The sequence below is a fragment of the Cydia strobilella genome, chromosome Z (assembly GCF_947568885.1).
Source record: "Cydia strobilella chromosome Z, ilCydStro3.1, whole genome shotgun sequence".
Taxonomy (NCBI): domain Eukaryota; kingdom Metazoa; phylum Arthropoda; class Insecta; order Lepidoptera; family Tortricidae; genus Cydia; species Cydia strobilella.
Genome location: NC_086068.1, coordinates 35,799,433 through 35,819,732, shown reverse-complemented (window position 1 = coordinate 35,819,732; position 20,300 = coordinate 35,799,433). Strand labels below are relative to the sequence as shown.

At 38.0% G+C, this 20,300-nt stretch overlaps 1 protein-coding gene across 1 annotated transcript in view; it reads left to right on the top strand.

Annotated features, from left to right (window-relative positions):
- Window positions 1–20,300, top strand: part of LOC134754476 (D(2)-like dopamine receptor) — a 101,203-nt gene that overhangs the window by 64,726 nt on the left and 16,177 nt on the right. Inside the window, exon 5 of the mRNA XM_063690810.1 lies at window positions 14,609–14,732. Coding sequence (XP_063546880.1) covers window positions 14,609–14,732 — 124 coding nt within the window. The remainder of the gene's footprint in view (window positions 1–14,608; window positions 14,733–20,300) is intronic.

Here is a 20,300-nt window from a genome sequence, read left to right as displayed (position 1 = left end):
GCAGTCCACCCCGTTAGCTATCATTTTGGTCCATTCTCGCCGTAATTTTACCATTTCATCGAAATTCAGTTGTCAAATTTTTTCACGTAAGTCATTGTAAATTTTCATTTCATTGTAAAACATTGTTTACATTATTTACGTACATTTTTCACCATGGTGGAAACACGTTGTAAGGCAAAGGCAGACCCGACGGCTACGGAATCCGACCGGGCGCAGCGCGAACGTTGTGATCGTTCACCGCGCGGCGCCCAGCCGGGTTTAGCCACGAATTACGAAGGTGCTTCGGCATTTCCTGGTAGTTCGAACATACAAACAACGGGCGACATTCCAACCAGTGTAGCACAACCTAAGCCTGCTACCGACCGCCCAAATGCTCGAACTAGCTTACATACGCTCGCACAGGGCGATGTCAGAGCACCAACTAAAAGCGCTTCTAGTGTTCACAGTAAGCAATCGCATACCGTGCGCACACACTCAAAGCGTTCTTTGGCGACCGTCCGCGCGCAAAAACTAGCTCTTGAAGCGGACCTAATGCGGCGTCAGGTGGAGCGCGAGCGCGAACTCGCTCGACAACAGGCGGACCCTCTTTGTCATCGATGCCAATTGATTTCGTCCATGACGTCACAGAAGATTTGGATACACTTATAAAATACCTTGAAGCCTTGGGTATCACAAAAAAGGTCCCACGCGAAAACAGCGAGGATCAACGGTCTGTAGACATCATGGAATCATCCGCACACCAACTTGACGATGGCCATTTTGAAGTTGGCTTGCCTTGGAAGGAGGAGCTACCGAAAATTATACCAGATAGCTACCCACAGGCACTCTCACGCTTCAAAGCCCTCGAACGACAGATGTCAAAGGACCCAGCGTTTGCCGCAGCTTTTCAACAATTTATACTTATAGATGACATAATCAGCAAAGGCTATGCCGAAGAGTGTGATTCGAAGTCTTACCACCATCGACCCGCACCAAATACCTCTTGCGTCAACCCAGATGGCTCCATTCGCTGGTACCTGCCTATCTTTGGCGTCTATCATCCTCAGAAGAAGAAGCTGAGAGCAGTCCATGACGCAGCCGCCACAACAAAAGGCGTAAGCCTCAACAGTCTGCTTCTGCAAGGTCCTGACCTACTGTCTCCCCTACTTGACATCCTGTTCCGTTTCAGAGAAGGTGCGGTAGCCTTGAATGACGACATCAAGAAGATGTTCCCCCAGATTAAGATTGCCGCAAGGGACAGGGATGCACAACGTTTTCTCTGGCGTGACAAGAACGGCGACCTCAAGGAATATCGTATGTCCTCAATTATTTTTGGCGCAATTTAGAGTCCTTTCATCGCCCTCTATATCAAAAACAAAAACGCAAAGATGCACGAAGTCGACTATGCCGCTGCCTGCAAAGCAATTATTGACGACCACTATATGGACGATTACCTTGGGAGCCACACAAACTTTGCTGACGCAACTCAACTAGCCGTTGACGTTGTCACGGTGCACAAAAATTGTGGTTTCGAGATGCGAGCGTGGACGTCTAACCATCCAGAGGCACTCTCTCTTGTCCCGAAGGAACTTCGTAGCGACGCAACTTCTGATGTTTACCTGCCTCCCAGTAGTGACGTCGGCGTCTTGGGTATTAAATGGAACCCACTTCAAGACTTCTTAGGGTTTCGTGCCGTACCCCAGATACCAACCAGCACTTTGACAAAACGCATTCTTTTATCGAACGTCATGAAAGTTTATGACCCTCTGGGTCTCTTGATGCCGGTCGTTATCTGGGGTCGCATTTTGATTCAAAGAGTATGGCGGGCAGGCGTTGGCTGGGACACAGACTTACCTGAAATGTACGTTAGCGAATCCAAAGACTGGTTTGCACAGTTGCAAATTGCGGCCAATATAAAAATCCCTCGCTGGTCAGGTCAGACTTGTCGGACGTCCAGCTGCACGTAATCGCCGACGGTGGCGAACAAGCCTACGCCTGCGTCGCCTATTGGCGCTTCACTTACAACGATGACTCTGTATCGGCAGCCCTCATCGGTAGTAAGGCCCGAGTCTGTCCCCTGAAACCGGTTTCCATTCCAAGATTGGAATTACAAGCCGCGCTCTTTGCGTCGCGTTTTGCGCAAACAATTCTGCAAGCTCACCGTTTTGCGCCTTTCGCAACCATTTTCTGGACTGACTGACTGACCACCGTCCTAAAGTGGATCCGGAGTGATGCTCGCGCGTTTAAACCTTTCGTGGCACACAGGTTGGGAGAGATATTGGAAACCACGAATCCATCTGATTGGAGGTGGATCCCTACCTCTCTCAACATCGCTGACTATGCGACAAAACCAAAACGAACTGACTTTACTGCAACTCATCGGTGGTTCACCGGCCCACAGTTCCTTGTCGAACCGTCTTGCACTTGGCCGACCGAGCGCGTCACTGACGAGGGAGAGATCTCAACAGACACTGAGTTAAAATCTAATCTGATGGTTCTGCTCCTCGACATCCCACTCTCGAATTCGTTACCTGATCCAACGCGTTTTAGCTCCTAGCTACGTTTAATACTTTTACTACTTACGCACGCCTATTCCGCCTTAATCTGTCTCGGCCAATAGATCCAAATTCTAAACTTTACATTGACAACACCACGTCTCCCCACCAGCTTCACGCGTCAGACATCATAGAAGCGGAGAAGATGTTGGTCCGTCAAGCTCAAGCAGAGAGTTTCCCTGAGGAAGTATTGAACTTACGATCTTCGAAGCCAGTGCCCACGAGTAGTCGGATTAGGAAATTGGCGCCTACCCTTGATGGAAAAGGCCTAATGCGCCAAAACACCAGAACGTCTTGATCACCACAAAAGACCATTCACCCACGTAGGCCTTGATTACTTTGGCCTGATCCTGGTAACGCTATATCGACGGAGCGAGAAACGATACATCGCCTTATACACGTGCCTCACAATCAGAGCGCTTCACCTCGAAGTAGTGAACTCACTCACTGAAGACAGTGCTATAATGAGCCTCAGACGCTTCATTGCTCGCCGAGGATCGGGCTAACTTTGTTGGCTCTTCCCGCGAACTGCGCTCCCTACATGACAATTCGGTCGTAGAGTACGCCATTAATCACAAAATCAACTGGCGCTTCATCCCACCGGCATCCCCGTTCATGGGTGGAGCCTGGGAGCGGCTTGTGCGGACGGTGAAAGCAGCCCTTAGATCCTGCCTAACAAATTAACCACTGAAGGAAGAGGTTTTTCTACACTCCTACTCGAGGCTGAATCAATAGTGAATTCCAGGCCACTTACATACGTCCCGTCTGCCCCAGATGCACCAGAGGCGCTAACACCATTCCACCATTCCATTGTATCCTCGGCTCCTCATCCGTCGTTCCATGGACCACGTCGCTGACAGACGCCGACCTATCCCGACGATGTGACTGGCGGAGAACCCTGCGCTTAGCAGATCAGTTTTGGGCACGATGGCTACGCGAGTACTTACCGACGCTTCGAACGAGGGGACCCAACAACAACGCGTTAAATCTTAGCGAGGGTGATGTGGTGTTGGTCGCCGATCCTACCCTCCCTCGTGGTTTGTGGCCACTAGGAAGGATAGCAAAGGTCTACTTAGGACCCGACGGAGCGGTCCGCGTAGCAGACGTCCACACCAGAGGAGGCGTGCTGCGCAGACCGGCCCGCAAACTTATTCTGATGGAGGCCGCACCTCAGCCAGTAGCCACCAGTGGTTAGTGTTCCACTGGGGTTCCGGTATGTTGGAGACTGGCTGGCATGTGACCTCTTTCGAACATGTCATTTCGTAAAATATTATTACTTCTTCTTGTATGTCAGGTTCATTCTTATATGTCAGTCTGCTTTGTCACTTATAAATATTGTGCCGTATTTTCTGTTTAGCATTTTAATTAAAGGTATTGTTTATAATACGTGTTTCTATCATTCCATCTAGTCATACAGTCCACCCCGTTAAACCACTACTAATTATGTACCGATTCTATATAGACTATACATTAGTTACATGGCTAAAACGAGAGTCAGACGGACGTAAGGCGAAAAAATCAAAGATACATAAATATATCTTGTAAATTTGTGTAATAAATTGACAAATTGCATGTTAAAATATACGACACGTGATTTTTTTATTTTTTATCTACACACATACCATAAACCATCTATAAACCCTCTATGATGCGTTCAAAAACAGTTAATAATGACCCGCATAAAACTACACTAGTTAAACCAAAAACGTCTGCAACGATACGTTTAAAATAACACTTGCCCTGCGTGTACTATCAAAATCGTTGCAGACTTTTCTTGGTCTAACTCTAATGTGTAAATGTACGTATTTCTTGTCAGTGTAAATGTTATAATTGCTTGATTATTATATCAAAATCCCATTAATAATGACATTTAAAATTCGTACATCTGGAAAAAAAGCAATTTGATTTGATCTAGAGGGTTTATCGCAAAAATCGAAAACCTAAATTTCGTTTTCTGCCACTATCATTCGAATACTCAAGAGTGATAGAGAGGCAGATAACGAAATTTCGATTTTCGACTTTCGCGGTAGTCCCCAGAGCCGACTCGAGTTTGTCTGAATAAAAAATAAACGATGGTTGCGTGACATGCATTAGAAAAAGAAAACGAAACTAACGAAACACTTCCGGTTCGAACGCCATCTTGATAGTAGCCTCGTGATTAATTCCTTTGTTTTTTGCTCATTAATATTGTTTAAAGTGTAATATCGATAGCTATATTTTACAGTAATTATCAGTAGGCAGCGCTGATTTGATTCTCCATGCCCCGCCTAATGTCTTCTGTTACCTTAACAAGCGCAGTACTGGTGCTGTGACTTGGTCGGAAACCGGACTGCAAAGGGCTTAAAAGGTTATGCGAGTAAACGAGTGGTTAAGGAATACATACAGCTACGTCCAATTCAATGCACAGAGCCCAGTTTTTTTATTAAATATGTAGCCGGTAAATGTAATGTACAGCACAAAAAGTTGGTATCAACAAATTTGGATGTCTTGGAAAAACTATTGCTGAATATTTAAATCTACCAAATCCTGAATTGTACACCGAGCACTGCTTCCCCAGAACTTCTGCCACAATATTAGTTGATTCAGGGGGGGGGGCATTGAAACGCCATGGTGGCTGGCGTTCTACAACTGTAGCTGAAGGATACATTAAGGAGTCAATCCAGAATAAGGTTGAAATTTCAAATACCATACAAAAAAGAAGTGGTTAATATTAACTTACATCTACAAGTGTTAGTCGGCCACGATGCAACCAATATCCAAGCTGGACAAGTACTACATTATAATAATTGTACCATACAAACAGTGAATAATTATTAATTAATAATAATTATTGTTACTTGGTTGAAATTGTAATTTAGAAAATTAGTAATACAAATAAGTAGTATATATTATAGTAAATAACATGTTTTGCCATACCCTTCCAGGGTCCATTATGTACCTATGTAACATACTGGTATGCAAATAAAGATCTCTTACTCTATAATGAATAAATTACTTAATTTTCCCATATTTTGTCTTTTGTATTATTTTTCTAATAAGTACTGATCAACGCACTAATGCAGGTCGTAACATGCTGTTCCTGAACACATCATAGAGCGCTTATAATATGTGTGATAAAGCAATGTATGTAACTGTACATAATTAGGCATTAAGACACTCGTGTGATCCTATCATGAAACTCACTTCGTTCGTTTCATATACCCACACTCCAGTTTTCAATTTTAATGCCTTTCATTATGTAGCAGTCACATAAACTGCTATTTTGCAAAAATAAATTTATTATTTATTTTTCATAATTAAAATGATTCGAGTGACGATGAAATGTTAACGGGGACACCGCCCCAACTACGGGAAAAAGCAAGATTAGTGACAGATAGATAGCCTATTACCTCCGAAGTCTACCTAGAAATATTTAAAGACGTATGAGAATTTTATGGCTTAAAGGAACAACAAAAAGACAGATTCATACTCAAAAAATGTAATTCTGGCTTATTTTAGTGAGTTATCTAAAGATAAACAACCAAGTACGCTGTGGACGGTGTATTCGATGTTGAAAAGTACAATAAGTACAACTCAAACACGACATAAACATCAAACATTATACCAAAACATCATTCCTAAGGAGCCAGTCCGCTGGTTTTAAAAGCTAGAAATCAAAGACACTGAAGAGAACATAATTACATTTTTAATTGAGGCTCCAGTTGACATGTTTCTGGTAAATAAGGTAATGTGCTCTCTTTAATTATTATACATAAACATATATTTTCTGAAATTGTTTAAGTACATCAAACTTAATTATAAGTGTTTTGTTGCAGGTGACTAATTTTCGGCGTGATCGGCGCATGTCAAAAATGATGTGACATGCCACGACAATACAATGTTAGTCACATTACGCGACTCAAAAACCTAAATCGATCGCAAGTTTGTCATCGGAGAGGAATTCGTGCCTATAGTTAAAAAGTGCCAAAACGTACGTCCGAGTGCCATAAAATCAGATAGATTTTTTTATTAAGTAGGAATACGTGACTGACCCGTTAATAATATATTTAACTTTAGGAATGGCAAAATATACAAACCTAGTTATCGGAAGACATAAGTTGGCGGCAATACCTACGCAAATAGCAAAATATTTAAATTTGCCGGACAGTTCCGTAGAACCTCAGCGACCTTATAAGGCAACTGTGGCGCGAATATATATATATAATATATGTGACCTTAAAGTCACGGAGGCTGGAAATCAACTGCGGTAGCTGAAAGTTACATTGAGGATTCTGTCCAAAATAAAATAAACATATCGGACAGAATCACTAAAAGTATCAAGCTGCAACAGTCAGACTGCCAGCCTTCTTCGTCTATGAACATTTTAATTTGTGTAGAGTTGTAGACACTGGAGGCTAATCGTATATGACATTTATTTCAGCCTTCTTCGTCTAATTTTACACCGATACGACAGTTCAGCTACCAGAAGAAACTACATCAAATTCAAATAATCAACATTTCAACATTATCAATACAACAACTACTGAAAATATTTAAACTAATATTATACAGTGCCCGGTAAAACAATTTCATAGTATACCACCGCGGCGCGACGGGTGACGTTGATTAGTCTGTCAAGTGCGGATGGTGCAAAAACCGGTACTAAGTGAAAAGATAAAACTGTCATGTGCATTGTAAACGTGTTATGTCACGCTGTGTGTAAACATTGTAACCGCCAGAGTACATCCCGGAGTCAGCTCTCAGCGATAACCCAGTTTAACATTTATTTACGGAGCCTGCTGGTTCAGAAATCCAATTCCTCCCCCTGTGGGACGTAGTCGGGGCGTAAAAACAAACACCACTTAATCAGATTCTTATTTATTTAGCACTAGAAACTACTATTAACACACTCAGTCTAGACCCTAGGCACTAACTTTAAGCACTAAAAATACTAACACTATAGGTACTTTCACTATAACGTCACTTTAGCACTATACTAAGGTAAAATAACTAAGCGGTTCACGTGACAAGCACTAAACCAACTATTAACACTGATACTGTTCACTACTTTAGGGCACTTTCACTTTTCTTCCTGGTTTTCCTTTTCTTCCTGTTGTTTCCGAGAGCGCGTATTAAATTGAACTGAACGCAGGTCGTATCTCGCCTGCTTATATAGGGCGAATACGACGTCTCGAAAGTTACTCGAGAACATTCCCCAAGCTCCGCGAGGTATCGAGCGTAAACCAGTCGCTCCGCGACACCGCCGCCTGGCGAGATATGTATCAGTGCTTGCGCATGTGCTCGCCAGAGTCCAGAGTCGCCAGTACGATCCTTGCTTTCCTAGAGGCCGCATCGCTCGTCCGCCGCGTCAAGGTCACGCGCAATACGCTATTCTCATAGCGACCCAACACTCTCCTGTTTCTGCGGAGACGATATCTATACTAAGGTATAATACTATAAAATGCGTTTGTGTCAAATTTTAATGCCTTTCATTATGTAGCAGTCACATAAACTGCTATTTTGCAAAAATAAATTTATTATTTATTTACCCCAAATCATGTATTATCGTGTATTACCCCAAATTCAATTTTTTTGTTGCTATGCAAAAATAAACTTAGTTTTTCGGGTATCAAGGATCTAAATTGTTTAATGACTAAGATGGAATGTCAGTTACATTCAAAATAACGTTTGAGGCTAGTACTAAAAGACAAACACAACTGTTTCACTTACCTCAGAGGCGAGAAAAGTGACAGTTTTTTTTTTATGTGGGGGTTTTTTCTATTTTTTACGGATTCTGAGCGCACTTATCGCTGCTTATCTAAAATAACGCAGTATTTCAAAAAACGTATTTTTTCAAGAGAGCGGTTTGAAAAAAAAAACAAAATGTATCATGCCATAACTTTTATTGTAATAAACTAAAATCAAAAATTCTTTCTGTTTCCTTCTTGTTTTTTAATAGAGTACAAGGAAAGTCAAAAATAGTAATAAAAATAACAAAAACTATACTTCAAAATCAAAAATATTTGAACATACTTAGCATTGTGACGTGCAATTTTCAAGGTATGATCGAGTGTTTTTGAGCAATATGGACACAACACAAAATGGTTTACTTTTATGTCAAATATCGGCATATTCGTCTTTAACTATAAAAGTAACTATAAGTTTATGAGCAATACCGTAGTATTACGTTTTATATAAAAAAAATGTTTTCTACTTATCAACTATAATGACTTTTCAGTGCTTGCGTCATAAGAATAATCTCCTTTATCACGAATCTAAATAGTATTTAAAGCAATATTTTGTTTTCTAAACATTATTACAAACATAACTGTATTATTTTTTGTGTTACATGTCTTATAAATTAACGTAATTTTTTTTTTCTTAAACAGTATACAAAAAATCTAAATAGTATTTAAAGCAATATTTTGTTTTCTAAACATTATTACAAACATAACTGTAATATTTTTTTGTGTTACATATAAATTAATGTATTATTTTTTTTAAACAGTAAACAAAATTTAAAAACAATCTTTATTAAACTTGTCATAATATGAAGAAATGAAAAAACAGAAATTACTTAAACATAAATTTATTGTATTGTATTGTCTTAATTGTATTGTATTGTAATTCAGGAGATTTCCCGCAATAGACGACTGGCGCCTATTTTGCGTGACAGGGGTGTGGGCTAGTCCTGCCAGCCCAACTCCTCGAGGAATCCTATCAAACCTTTGATGTTGACTAGGACCTCGGGGAGGTCTCTCGTGGATACGAGATGTTTTGCCCTGTATGGGCTACTACGCTGCATTCCAAAATCGTGAGAGGCGTCTCTTCTGTCTCCATGCATCCTCTGCATAGGGGACTGTCTGTGACACCTGTTATAAAAAGATGTTCGTTAAATAGTCCATGACCTGTTATGACACTGGTTAGTGGTTACCATATACTCAGTCGGACCCTACCTAGTTGAAGGAGTGCCCTTGTGACTTTTTCGTTGATGCCAGGCATGGCTTATTGTTTGGCCTGTCTGCAATCAGTCTGGTTTAGCCAGTGTTCTGTGTGTAGTTTCCCTGTACGTGCTAGCAGCATTGAGCGTACCTTGCTAAACAGTATCGGGAGAATTGGTTCCGGGCCAATCGCTCTCGCACTCGATCCTTGCCTGGCAAGCTCGTGCGCAGCATCGTTAGCCCGGGATCTACTGTGTTCCTTGATACATTGTAGGGTGATATTGTTATTATGACATACCTCCGTTAGTCGTTCGGGGCATTCGTGTATAAGTTTGGATGTAACTATATGGCTTTTTGGAGCCTTTAAGACTGCTCTATTGTCGGAGAGTATGCGGATGGAGGATCCTACTACCTTCCTTGCAGTGATGGCAGCCGCCGCATTTATGATGCCCATTGCACTCAGCTTAGAATATCGAGTTATGGGCTTCTAGCGGAGTTCAGGTCTTCCGAGAACATGAACATAATTATTATAGTACCTACTTGTGTTCTTATGAGCCCTACTATTCAGTTACTTTTACTTAGTGCTCATATAAAACCAGACATACACTAGAAAGAGGGATCGGTAAAATTTTCGGAGCTGTTTTTTGACTGTTAAACTGTTTCTGTGGCATCTAATTTCTGAGTGCCAATTAACATCAACATGTTATGTTCTTTTCCAGTTTCCACTGTAACTGTATTTGGGCTGTACCTGTTCACAAGTTCCATGAGGTTTTGTGAATCATGCGTGTTTCACTCAAAAGTTTACAGGTTTTATTTGTGTAAGGTTTTCGTTTTCTTTGAGGTCTACTGGCACCGTTATCACTGTCACTCGACGTACAAGATCGCAGCGAATCTCGACGTGGGCTATTTCCAAGTGGGGTCTTTGACACTATCGTCAGAAGAATAGTTACTATAGTCGGTTACATGGCGTCTTTTATTACAAATATTCAGATTGATGTGAAGATTCTGAAACAACTCTCCTGTTTGCGTGTTCATGTGTGAAAAACAAACGATTTTAATGTTTTGTACACTGAAATAACGTATTGTACTTACACGTAATGCCCCAAACGTGTACCTACAATACGTTCAGAGCTGATTCAGCCCGCCATACATTTAGACCGCGGACGAATGCAAGCGGCCCGATGTCTTACATATTTTATAGCCAAAAGGTAGGTAAGTATGTGGCGATCGGCGTCAGCGTTTTTACGCGCGCACGCTCAGAAAATACATCTTGTGGTCGAGTGACATCATTGGAACACAAACACTCCCGATTACACCCCCAAATAGGCACAAACAAGAAAAAAGTAGAAGTTACAAACGTGCGAGACTAGATAAAAATACTGACACGCAGTGTACAAAGAAGAATACACAGGCATGAACAAAAAATTATGTTAACAAAGCTTCCATTTAATGCAAAAAGACATAAACTATAAAGACGTCTATGTTTCCGTCAACCTTCAGCTATGTGTAGATAATAAACAAGCCCCACAGCTAAGTTAAAAGTAGTATTATTCATGCAAATGCTAGTTATCACTTTCTTGAATTTGTCTTACGTCAGGCAACTAAATGTGATTTTATGAATAACAGTGAACTATTTCATATTAAATAACAATACTTAATTATTTTTATCAAGTAAAGGGGATTATTTTGCAATGGCGACCGCGCCTATAACTATGATTTTAATTAATACAAGTTCATTTGTTTTTACTGCAAAATATTTGTACTTACTTTTTCTTGAACAGTGTCCTATCGAGAAATGATACACTGTTGCACAGATTTTCTTTACTATTGCGTCAAACGATTTGTGAATACTACTCTGTTGCACAATAAAATTAATAACCACTCGTGTATTATTTCGTGTTGAGCCGTTATTCACCAAACAAACGCAGTAACGACGCGGACAGCAGTGGCACAAATGGTCAGCGACCGGTCTCGCTCATAAGATGGCGTCACAATCAGACCAATGGCATAACGGCACAAAGCTGCCATCTGGTCATTTTTTAACGTAACTCCACGGGAGTTTTATTCACGATAAACTTTGGCGTATTGCGCGTCTAGCTGTATACTTAGTTGCAAAATGAACTATTTCGCGATAGAGCGTTCTTTTAGATAAGCAGCGTTATATGTTGCTGAAATTATACTACATTATTATATTGCAAAGTACATTTTATACTGTCGCTGCTATAAATCTTTTATTTAGGAAATACCAGTTGATTAACTGAAGAAAAAAAATAAAGTATGTTTCACTTACCCAACTTGACCTTATTTTTAATGATTAAATAAAATAAAATTATAGATGGTCTAAGTATTACATATTCGCTGACGTCTTCGTAACTTACTTTTTATACATATACTTAAAAAAGGATAATATTTAATTTAATCCTTTTTTAAGTTGGTTTTCTTTTTATTATTATTACACACTTTTATTTAGCTTCACTGCGTATATACCTACCTTTGTATATATAGTGCTTCAAATCTTGTAACTAAAATTTAAACTACTTCCCGGTATCTAATTCAGTTGAAATTTGAAGTACTGTCGTAATTCCGGTGACAATGCAATAATATGCTAACATGGAGGTGTTCTGATGATGCAGCCGGTAGGTAGCCAAAGGAGCTCTTTGATGGAAAAACACAAACACATCAAATTTAGGCTCATTATAAAGGTCTCAAGAAGTACTCGATAGACATACAAACGAAAAGAAGTACAGTCAGCAATAAAAGTGTGTCCCAAAAATTTTTTTTGACAGTTACATGTTTTAGTAAAAAGACTATTTCGAAAATAACGATGTACTTATAAAATGTGAAACGTTATTCGACTAAACATTGCTTAAATGAAAAGATTACTCTGCCAAATAAAAATCTTTCAATAATAGTTCTGCTAATTTACACAGAAGCGAACTGAACTGTATGTGAACCAAGAGTCTGCGTAATAGTGGCTTGGCGGAACAGGCTTTAGGTTACTTTTCGCTCATGTCGTCGCAGACATGGACATTTTTGGTATCAGTGCATTCAGTGTGATGTCCTGAACACAAATATATGAGATGACAACCGCGAAAGTGATGGGGGTAGTTGCTGTGACGTCAAAAAGTCGGCAGTACAAAGTTTTTTACTTTTTTTTAATCATATCAAATGAAAGGGATCACAAATATATAACATACTGTAACATTTTCACTACTTCGTCTACCAAATTATTAGAAAACGTTCAAAAATTTCACAATCCACAGTTGACTTTGAACTACTCTAAATTGAAAATGACTGAATGGATCGTTCCAAAATATATACCAAGTGACTGTGAATATCCTGTATATAACGTTAAAAAATGATTAACAAGATATAACCAAAAATGAGAAAATAACATTAAGTTAAAAAAAGATATAATTTTCTGTTACATTAAACTGCAACTATTATTAAAACAAACAAAAAACCAGAATATTTACATATATTTTTGAAATGGTCTTTTCACTAGCTTTCATTTGGCACCCATATTGCTATAGTAAAAAAAAAACAATCCGTTGGGACCCTTTTTCATTAGCGGGTGCCATTTTCAAAATTTATATAGCCCATATGAGATGTGGTTGAATTTGTCAGAATTGTGTCAGTGACATAGCCTTGTTTTTTTCTTACTTTAGCAATATGGGTACCAAATGCAAGCTAGTGAAAAGACCATTTCAAAAATATATGTAAACAGTCTGGTTTTTTGTTTGTTTTAATAATACTTGCAGTTTAATGTAACATATTTAAAAGTATACTTTTTTTTCAACTTGATGTACTTTTCTTATTTTTGGTTATATCTGGTTAATTATTTTTTAACATTATATAGAGGATATTCACAGTCACTTTGTATGTATTTTGGAATGATCCATTCAAACATTTTCAATTTAGAGCAGTTCAAAGTCAACTGTGGATTGTGAAATATTTGAAACTTTTTTAATAATTTGTTAGACGAAGTAGTAAAAATGTTACAGTATGTTATATATGTGTGATCTACTCACAAAGCCCTTTCATTTGATACCCCACATGGTATGATTAAAGAAAAAAAGTAAAAAACTTTGTACTGCCGACTTTTTGACGTCACAGCAACTACCCCCACCACTTTCGCGCTTGTCTTATATATTTGTATTCAGGACATTACACTGAATGCACTGATACCAAATATGTCCATGTCTACGACGACATGAGCGAAATCGATTTCCAGAAGACTTCTAGACCAAAAACCGCCGCACCTATAACGTTAGTCGACCAAAAGTTACATCTACAAATTTTAAATCACTGCGAACCGATGTTCGGCGAATCGTTGTCTGCGAATCGAACCCAAAAAAATACATTTTACCAGAATAAATTTCCGACAAGACGTACACTCAGCATCGATAGCAGCGGATGAAACAATGCACCAAAAGTATCTGTCATCCTCGCATATGTTTCCAAATAGAGATATAACTCTAGATTACGCCCTCAAAAGTATCTGTCATCCTCGCATATGTTTCCAAATAGAGATATAACTCTAGATTACGCCCTCAAAAGTATCTGTCATCCTCGCATATGTTTCCAAATAGAGATATAACTCTAGATTACGCCCTCAAAAGTATCTGTCATCCTCGCATATGTTTCCAAATAGAGATATAACTCTAGATTACGCCCTCAAAAGTATCTGTCATCCTCGCATATGGTTCCAAATAGAGATATAACTCTAGATTACGCCCTCAAAAGTATCTGTCATCCTCGCATATGTTTCCAAATAGAGATATAACTCTAGATTACGCCCTCAAAAGTATCTGTCATCCTCGCATATGTTTCCAAATAGAGATATAACTCTAGATTACGCCCTCAAAAGTATCTGCCAGTCTAATTGTTTTACATATAGACTTATTGTTGAGCTATTAGAGAATAGTAGATGTACTTTTGACGCATAGTCAGATACACCAGTTTTGATGCTGACAGGACAGGATCCTTTATTTCTACTTAGCACTTCTTTTTTGTGACATTATAATAGCAACACGTAGAAATACTTGCAATCGTGGCACTATTGGCTGCGATAGATTACCAGTAGTACCTAAATGTAATTTTGGCAGAAGTAGTAGTGACAGACAATAAATAACTATTTTGTAACACTTATAGAAAGGCGCCGCACGTGGCGTCGGTTCCTCGGACAGAACAGAAGCACACCACAGCACTCTGCCGCCTCTACTGACACAGAATTGCCGCCGATCGATACCAGAGATCTCTGGATTCAGGACTCTAGGTATTACCTTCCTTACCTTACTTTCTAACTTAATACTCGTAATAACGCTGTTTGTTAATATAAAGGCTGATACTAATGTAGCATTCATTTCAGTGTTGTAAAATATGTAGATATAGTTTGTCAAAGAACTGTCTCATTTCAAACATAGCAGAGATAATCATACTATCTTTGTCTTACACTAGTACTAGCAACCAAAAAAAAAGGATGAGTATAGTTTTTTTGGTTCTTATTTACTGCCGATTTGGTGGTGTGAGAAGCTATCGCGCGAAGGCTAGCAAATATAGGGCGTGCTTAAAAACGTATTATCTATATCAAAAATCTAGCTTAAATTCATAGATAGGTAGAGATACTTGTTCTGTACAGATACCGTAGCCGTAGTGTAACAGAATTTATACCTAGACTAGGTAATGAAAAGTCCAGTTCTGCAGCGAGCGATGTTATAGCGTTATTATTAGGTCGATACTCGTGTCGATGTGGGACATGTGGGTATTGTTGAGTAAACACAAAATAAAAAAGCAACATGTAACTTTCTAACTTTTACTGTCTCCTCCATATCCTATTGTTAACGTCGAAATAAAATGTCTCGGCAACATGTAATCCTCTATTAGGGTTCCGTACCCAAAGGGTAAAAACGGGACCCTATTACTAAGACTCTGCTGTGTGTCTGTCCGTCTGTCACTGGGCTGTATCTCACGAAACGTGATAGCTAGACAGTTGAAATTTTCACAGATGATGTATTTCTGTTGCCGCTATAACAACAAATACTAAAAACAGAACAAAATAAATATTTAAGTGGGGCTCCCATACAACAAACGTGATTTTTTTGCCGTTTTTTTGCGTAATGGTACGGAACCCTTCGTGCGCAAGCCCGACTCGCACTCGGCCGGTTTTTTACAATTATACTAAAAACATTTACATAGGTAACTCTCTTACCAACTTGTTTGGCCACAATATACCTATGTAGAAAGTTATTATTTTCACAATAACATAAGCGTCCTTTACTCGTTACGTCTTGGCGATGAAAATCCTTAATAATGACCAATACCTAATAGAAATACAATTTAAAATCCCATATACTCGTACTTACCCAATGAATTGATTTCTTAACTTACATACAATAATAGGTATTTTACATATTTTTTATTTAATTTTGCAAGAAAATAATAAAAATGATTGTTATGCAAATCAATGTGTATTTCCGTGTAGGTAAATAACATATTTTCTCAAAGCACAGACATAAAATAAAAACATGGGACAGTATGGACACTCGCAACTACTTTCAATTGGGTCGGTAAAGTTTTTTTTAATTACGGCGGCATTGTGCTTATCACTGTTATGATAATAATTTAAAATCATAACTAGGTCCATGTGGGGCAAGTTTGTAGAATCTGCTCGCATAAACTCGCTCACCCTTCTTGCAAAACTCAGTCCAAGGGTCAGCGCAGGGGTCGGGTCGTCGTAAGGGAAAAAACGTTCTCCAATAAGCAGTGCCAAGTTGTCGAAAGTAGATTCAATCTTTGTCCAAATACTCGCAGATGTCGTGGGGAATCAGAAGTCCTTGGGTCGTGCTGAGGTCGTCAAAAATCTCAATGATAACACTAAATCACAAGATAACAGAATGGGTTGGGCCGTTATGTCTGTTATTTTTCGGCAATGACAGCTAAGTGACACTGACAGTTGACATCGTTTTTTTTTCTATCTCATCAATTAAATCACGTGCACAGGCATTAGTGCCTCTGCTATTAAATTTCACAAACGTCATCTTTTCCTATTCCGTTACCTTCGTTCCTTATTTGACTACTAAATAAATGGACGGTAGGTACTCATAATTCGGACAGAAGAATATTCTGGTAGGCTCACGACTCGAGAAGCGTGCTATGTTGCTGAAAATTTATAAATTATTTCATGAAATGAATCGTAATATAGAGATATAGATATCAATCAAATAACTTGTTTAGGAGTGTGTACTCTCTTCCGGAAATCGTTTTTTCCAGATCTCGATATTTGCCATTCGCAATTTTTCCATTTTATTTTTACTCAATTAGCTTCATTTCCCGAAAAAATGGTAAGTAAACGTAACAGTAAAATAAGCTACTGGAAAATATAATTAATGGGAAAATATGCGAATGCTTAGAAATGCTTTCGGAAAAGGAAGCTATTGAGAAAAAATAAAATCGTAAAAATTGCGAATGGCAAAAATCGCGATATGGAAAAATCGATTTCCTGAAGAAGAGAGTACGTACACGCTCTTGTTTACGCCACGAAGCTTAGTGTGCTCCGACTCAAAAGGAAACTTCTCTTCACCAATCGACATAAAACTAGACGGGCTCTCTACTAATAAACCCAAAATGAAACTTCTTCACCAATTGACACAAAAATGGACAGCTCTCTACTAATCGATCCAAAATTAATTAATTAACACAATTTCGCTAATCGATCCAAAATGAACGGCCCAGCGCTAATCGATCCAAAAACGAGTAGACCGTACCCTACCGTACCGTACCAAATAGACCCTAAAACGCCTCTTCACTGATCCCTCTTCCTTCTACCTGTAACTTCGTTTTGGATAAAGCTATTCGCTTGAATTTTCAGTGATCTAGCAAGAAAGCATAATACATCTTAGGCATATTCCCCAGTACTTTTTATATAAACTTGTTCTTTTGGAATTATTGCAAGAAAAAAGTTTAAATTTGTCACTAACATATCTATATTATTTATTGTTCACGGATCGTCAATAATCTTAGGTACTTTTAGCAGACACACAGTGCTCAATTGTGTTTAATTTGTAATGCAATAACAAAGTAAATACCTAATATTGCAACTTCCCAGAGAAGGACATAAGATCTAGAAACTCAAAAGGTTAGCAACAACTAGTTTAAAGCAAGACGCATATTGCATATGACGGTCTTCCCTTAAACTTCTATAAGTAATATGACAGACTTTCCGACTACTACTACCCGTTAGCTACAAACTGTCCGTTACCTCCCGTCCGGCTACCCCGCGCCACCGCCTCTGACGCCTTATCCACTCGGCCAACACAGCTTTACAACTACTTTTATTACTTTCAGTTTAATACAATCACATAAATTATTACACATAGTAAGCATTACAAAATAGAGCAGGTAGGTAGGTACACAATTATTTTTGTCAACAGTAATATTGTAATAAACACATTTAGTTTCTTTCAAAGCGATTATTTCCGAAAATATTCATTTTATCAAAAAATGTTGTTTACAGACCCCTATTTACTACCTGTTTGTTAGAGTTTAACTATGAAATTTTTTGTGTAATCTAATTATTCTAAATTTAACCTGCATATATATATCTGTAAAAATAATATCCCGCGCACATATCAATATGTAAGGGGGCGGACTGAAAATCAGCGCTGTGTGGTCAATTCCTGGTGAAGTGGCTGGCGCAGCATATGCTGAGCCCGCTCCTTTTGTCGCGCATGCCAATTTTTTATGTTATTTGTTTCCTGTAATTTCTCTTTTGTTGTGGCAATAAATGTTTTCTTATTCTTATTCTTATTTATTTTGAAAGACCTATCTAACGGCACCCCACATTATAGAATAGAATAGTTTATTTGTGCAAAAAAGGGTATAAATTGTTGTTACATAATATTGTTTCCAGTCCTTGATTTACCATAATACATGGCGTACAAATATTCTTAAATTACTAACTAATATTAAACCTCCATTAAAATAAAATGTCACATTGAAAAATAATAAAAGTACAATTAATAATAAATAATAAAATCATAAATTGTAAATATAATTTAAGATTACAATTTGTCTAATGTGAAAATATTCAATAATTATAGAGCATTATAAATGTATCAATAGTCAAACAATGTAAAATCTATAACCTATAATTTACATAATGTCAAAAATTCATCAATTGAATAATAACAGTTCTCTATCAAATGGTCAAATATATTTTTTTAATAGTTTTATTGGAAGGGCTTTAAAATCGTCAGTAAAAGTATTAAATAATTGTATTGCCATGTAATGCACGTTTTTTCTGCTCAGTGTAAGGTTTGTCCTGGGCATGTACAGATTATGTCGATGGGTACCTCTTTGAGACCTCAATGTCAAAATTTTATTGTGCCTTAATAAAGGTCTGCAGTGATCCAGATACCAAGCCCCAGATAGAGACCTTACACATTTTTTTTGTGTTTTAAATATTATATCAGCATCGACTGAGTTCCCCCATATAGTCAAACCATATCTCAATAGGGATGACACATACCCGCGATATGCCGAAAATATAGGGTTGAAACAATAAAAAAATTGTCACACACATTTTGTTTCTTTCAAAGTGATTATTTCCGAAAATATTCACTTTATCAAAACATGTTTTTCTAAAACCCCTATTTATTTTAAAATACCTATCCAACGACATCCCACATCATAGGGTTGAAACGAAACAAAAAATCCTTACATACATTTTGTTTCTTTCGAGGCGATTATTTCCGAAAATATTCACTTTATAACAACTGATTTTTCAAAACCCCTATTCATTTTAAAAGACCTATCCAACAATATCCAGCACTATAGGTTTGAAATAAAAAAAAACCTCATATACATTTTGTTTCTTTCGGAGGGATTATTTCCGAAAATATTCACTTTATCTAAAATTGATTATTGAAGACCTGTATTCATTTTAAAATACCTATACAAGAATATCCGGCACTATAGGGTAGAAACGATTTTTTTTTTACATATATTTTGTTCCTTTAGAAGCGATTATTTTCGAAAATAGTAACTTTATAAAAATTGTTCGTTAAAAACCCGTATTCATTTTAAAATACATATCCAACGACATCCAACCCCAAAGGGATAAAGAGAATATTTTTAGGAAACAAAAGAAAGAAACAAAATGTATGTAATAATTTTTTTTGTCGTTTCAACCCTATAGTGTAGGGTGTCGTTGGATAGGTCTTTCAAAATAAATAGGGGTCTTTAAACAACATTTTTTGATAAAGTCAATCATTTCGGTAATAATTATTTTTAAAGAAAAAAAAAGGGTTTTTCCTTCTAACTTTTGAAAAAATACGAAAAAAAAAATCCAAAAATAGTGCTTAATAAACACATTCGAAAATAGTTAAAAGTCGTCCCTTCTTATTTTCTTTAAAAGCCTGGCAACCCTTATTTGTGATCGGATTTTTGCAGGCAACGCTATACCATTGTATTCGCAATAAAATTACTATTATTTTGATATATAATTCAAGCGTCAGACAGATGGGTGCAATTATCGATTTTAACTCACCTGTTTATACACGGCAATCTCATAATAGTGACCGGAAAAACATAGGCAACCTAATTTATTCGTGTTGTACAAGTTGTATACTTTCCATTGGAACTTATTTCGTTCGTCAGACAAATCGGTGAAATTTGAAGAAGGCTCTAGAAATAATGCTAGGACTCCTGCCACTACACATATACATACAGAAAGAAGCGGCTGCCACAGCTCTTCGTTTGAAAAATCTAAACCTATGGACATCTTTCAGCTCATCGCACAAGAAGATCTATGAAAATACGATCTTAAAACTGCCCATGCTGGAAG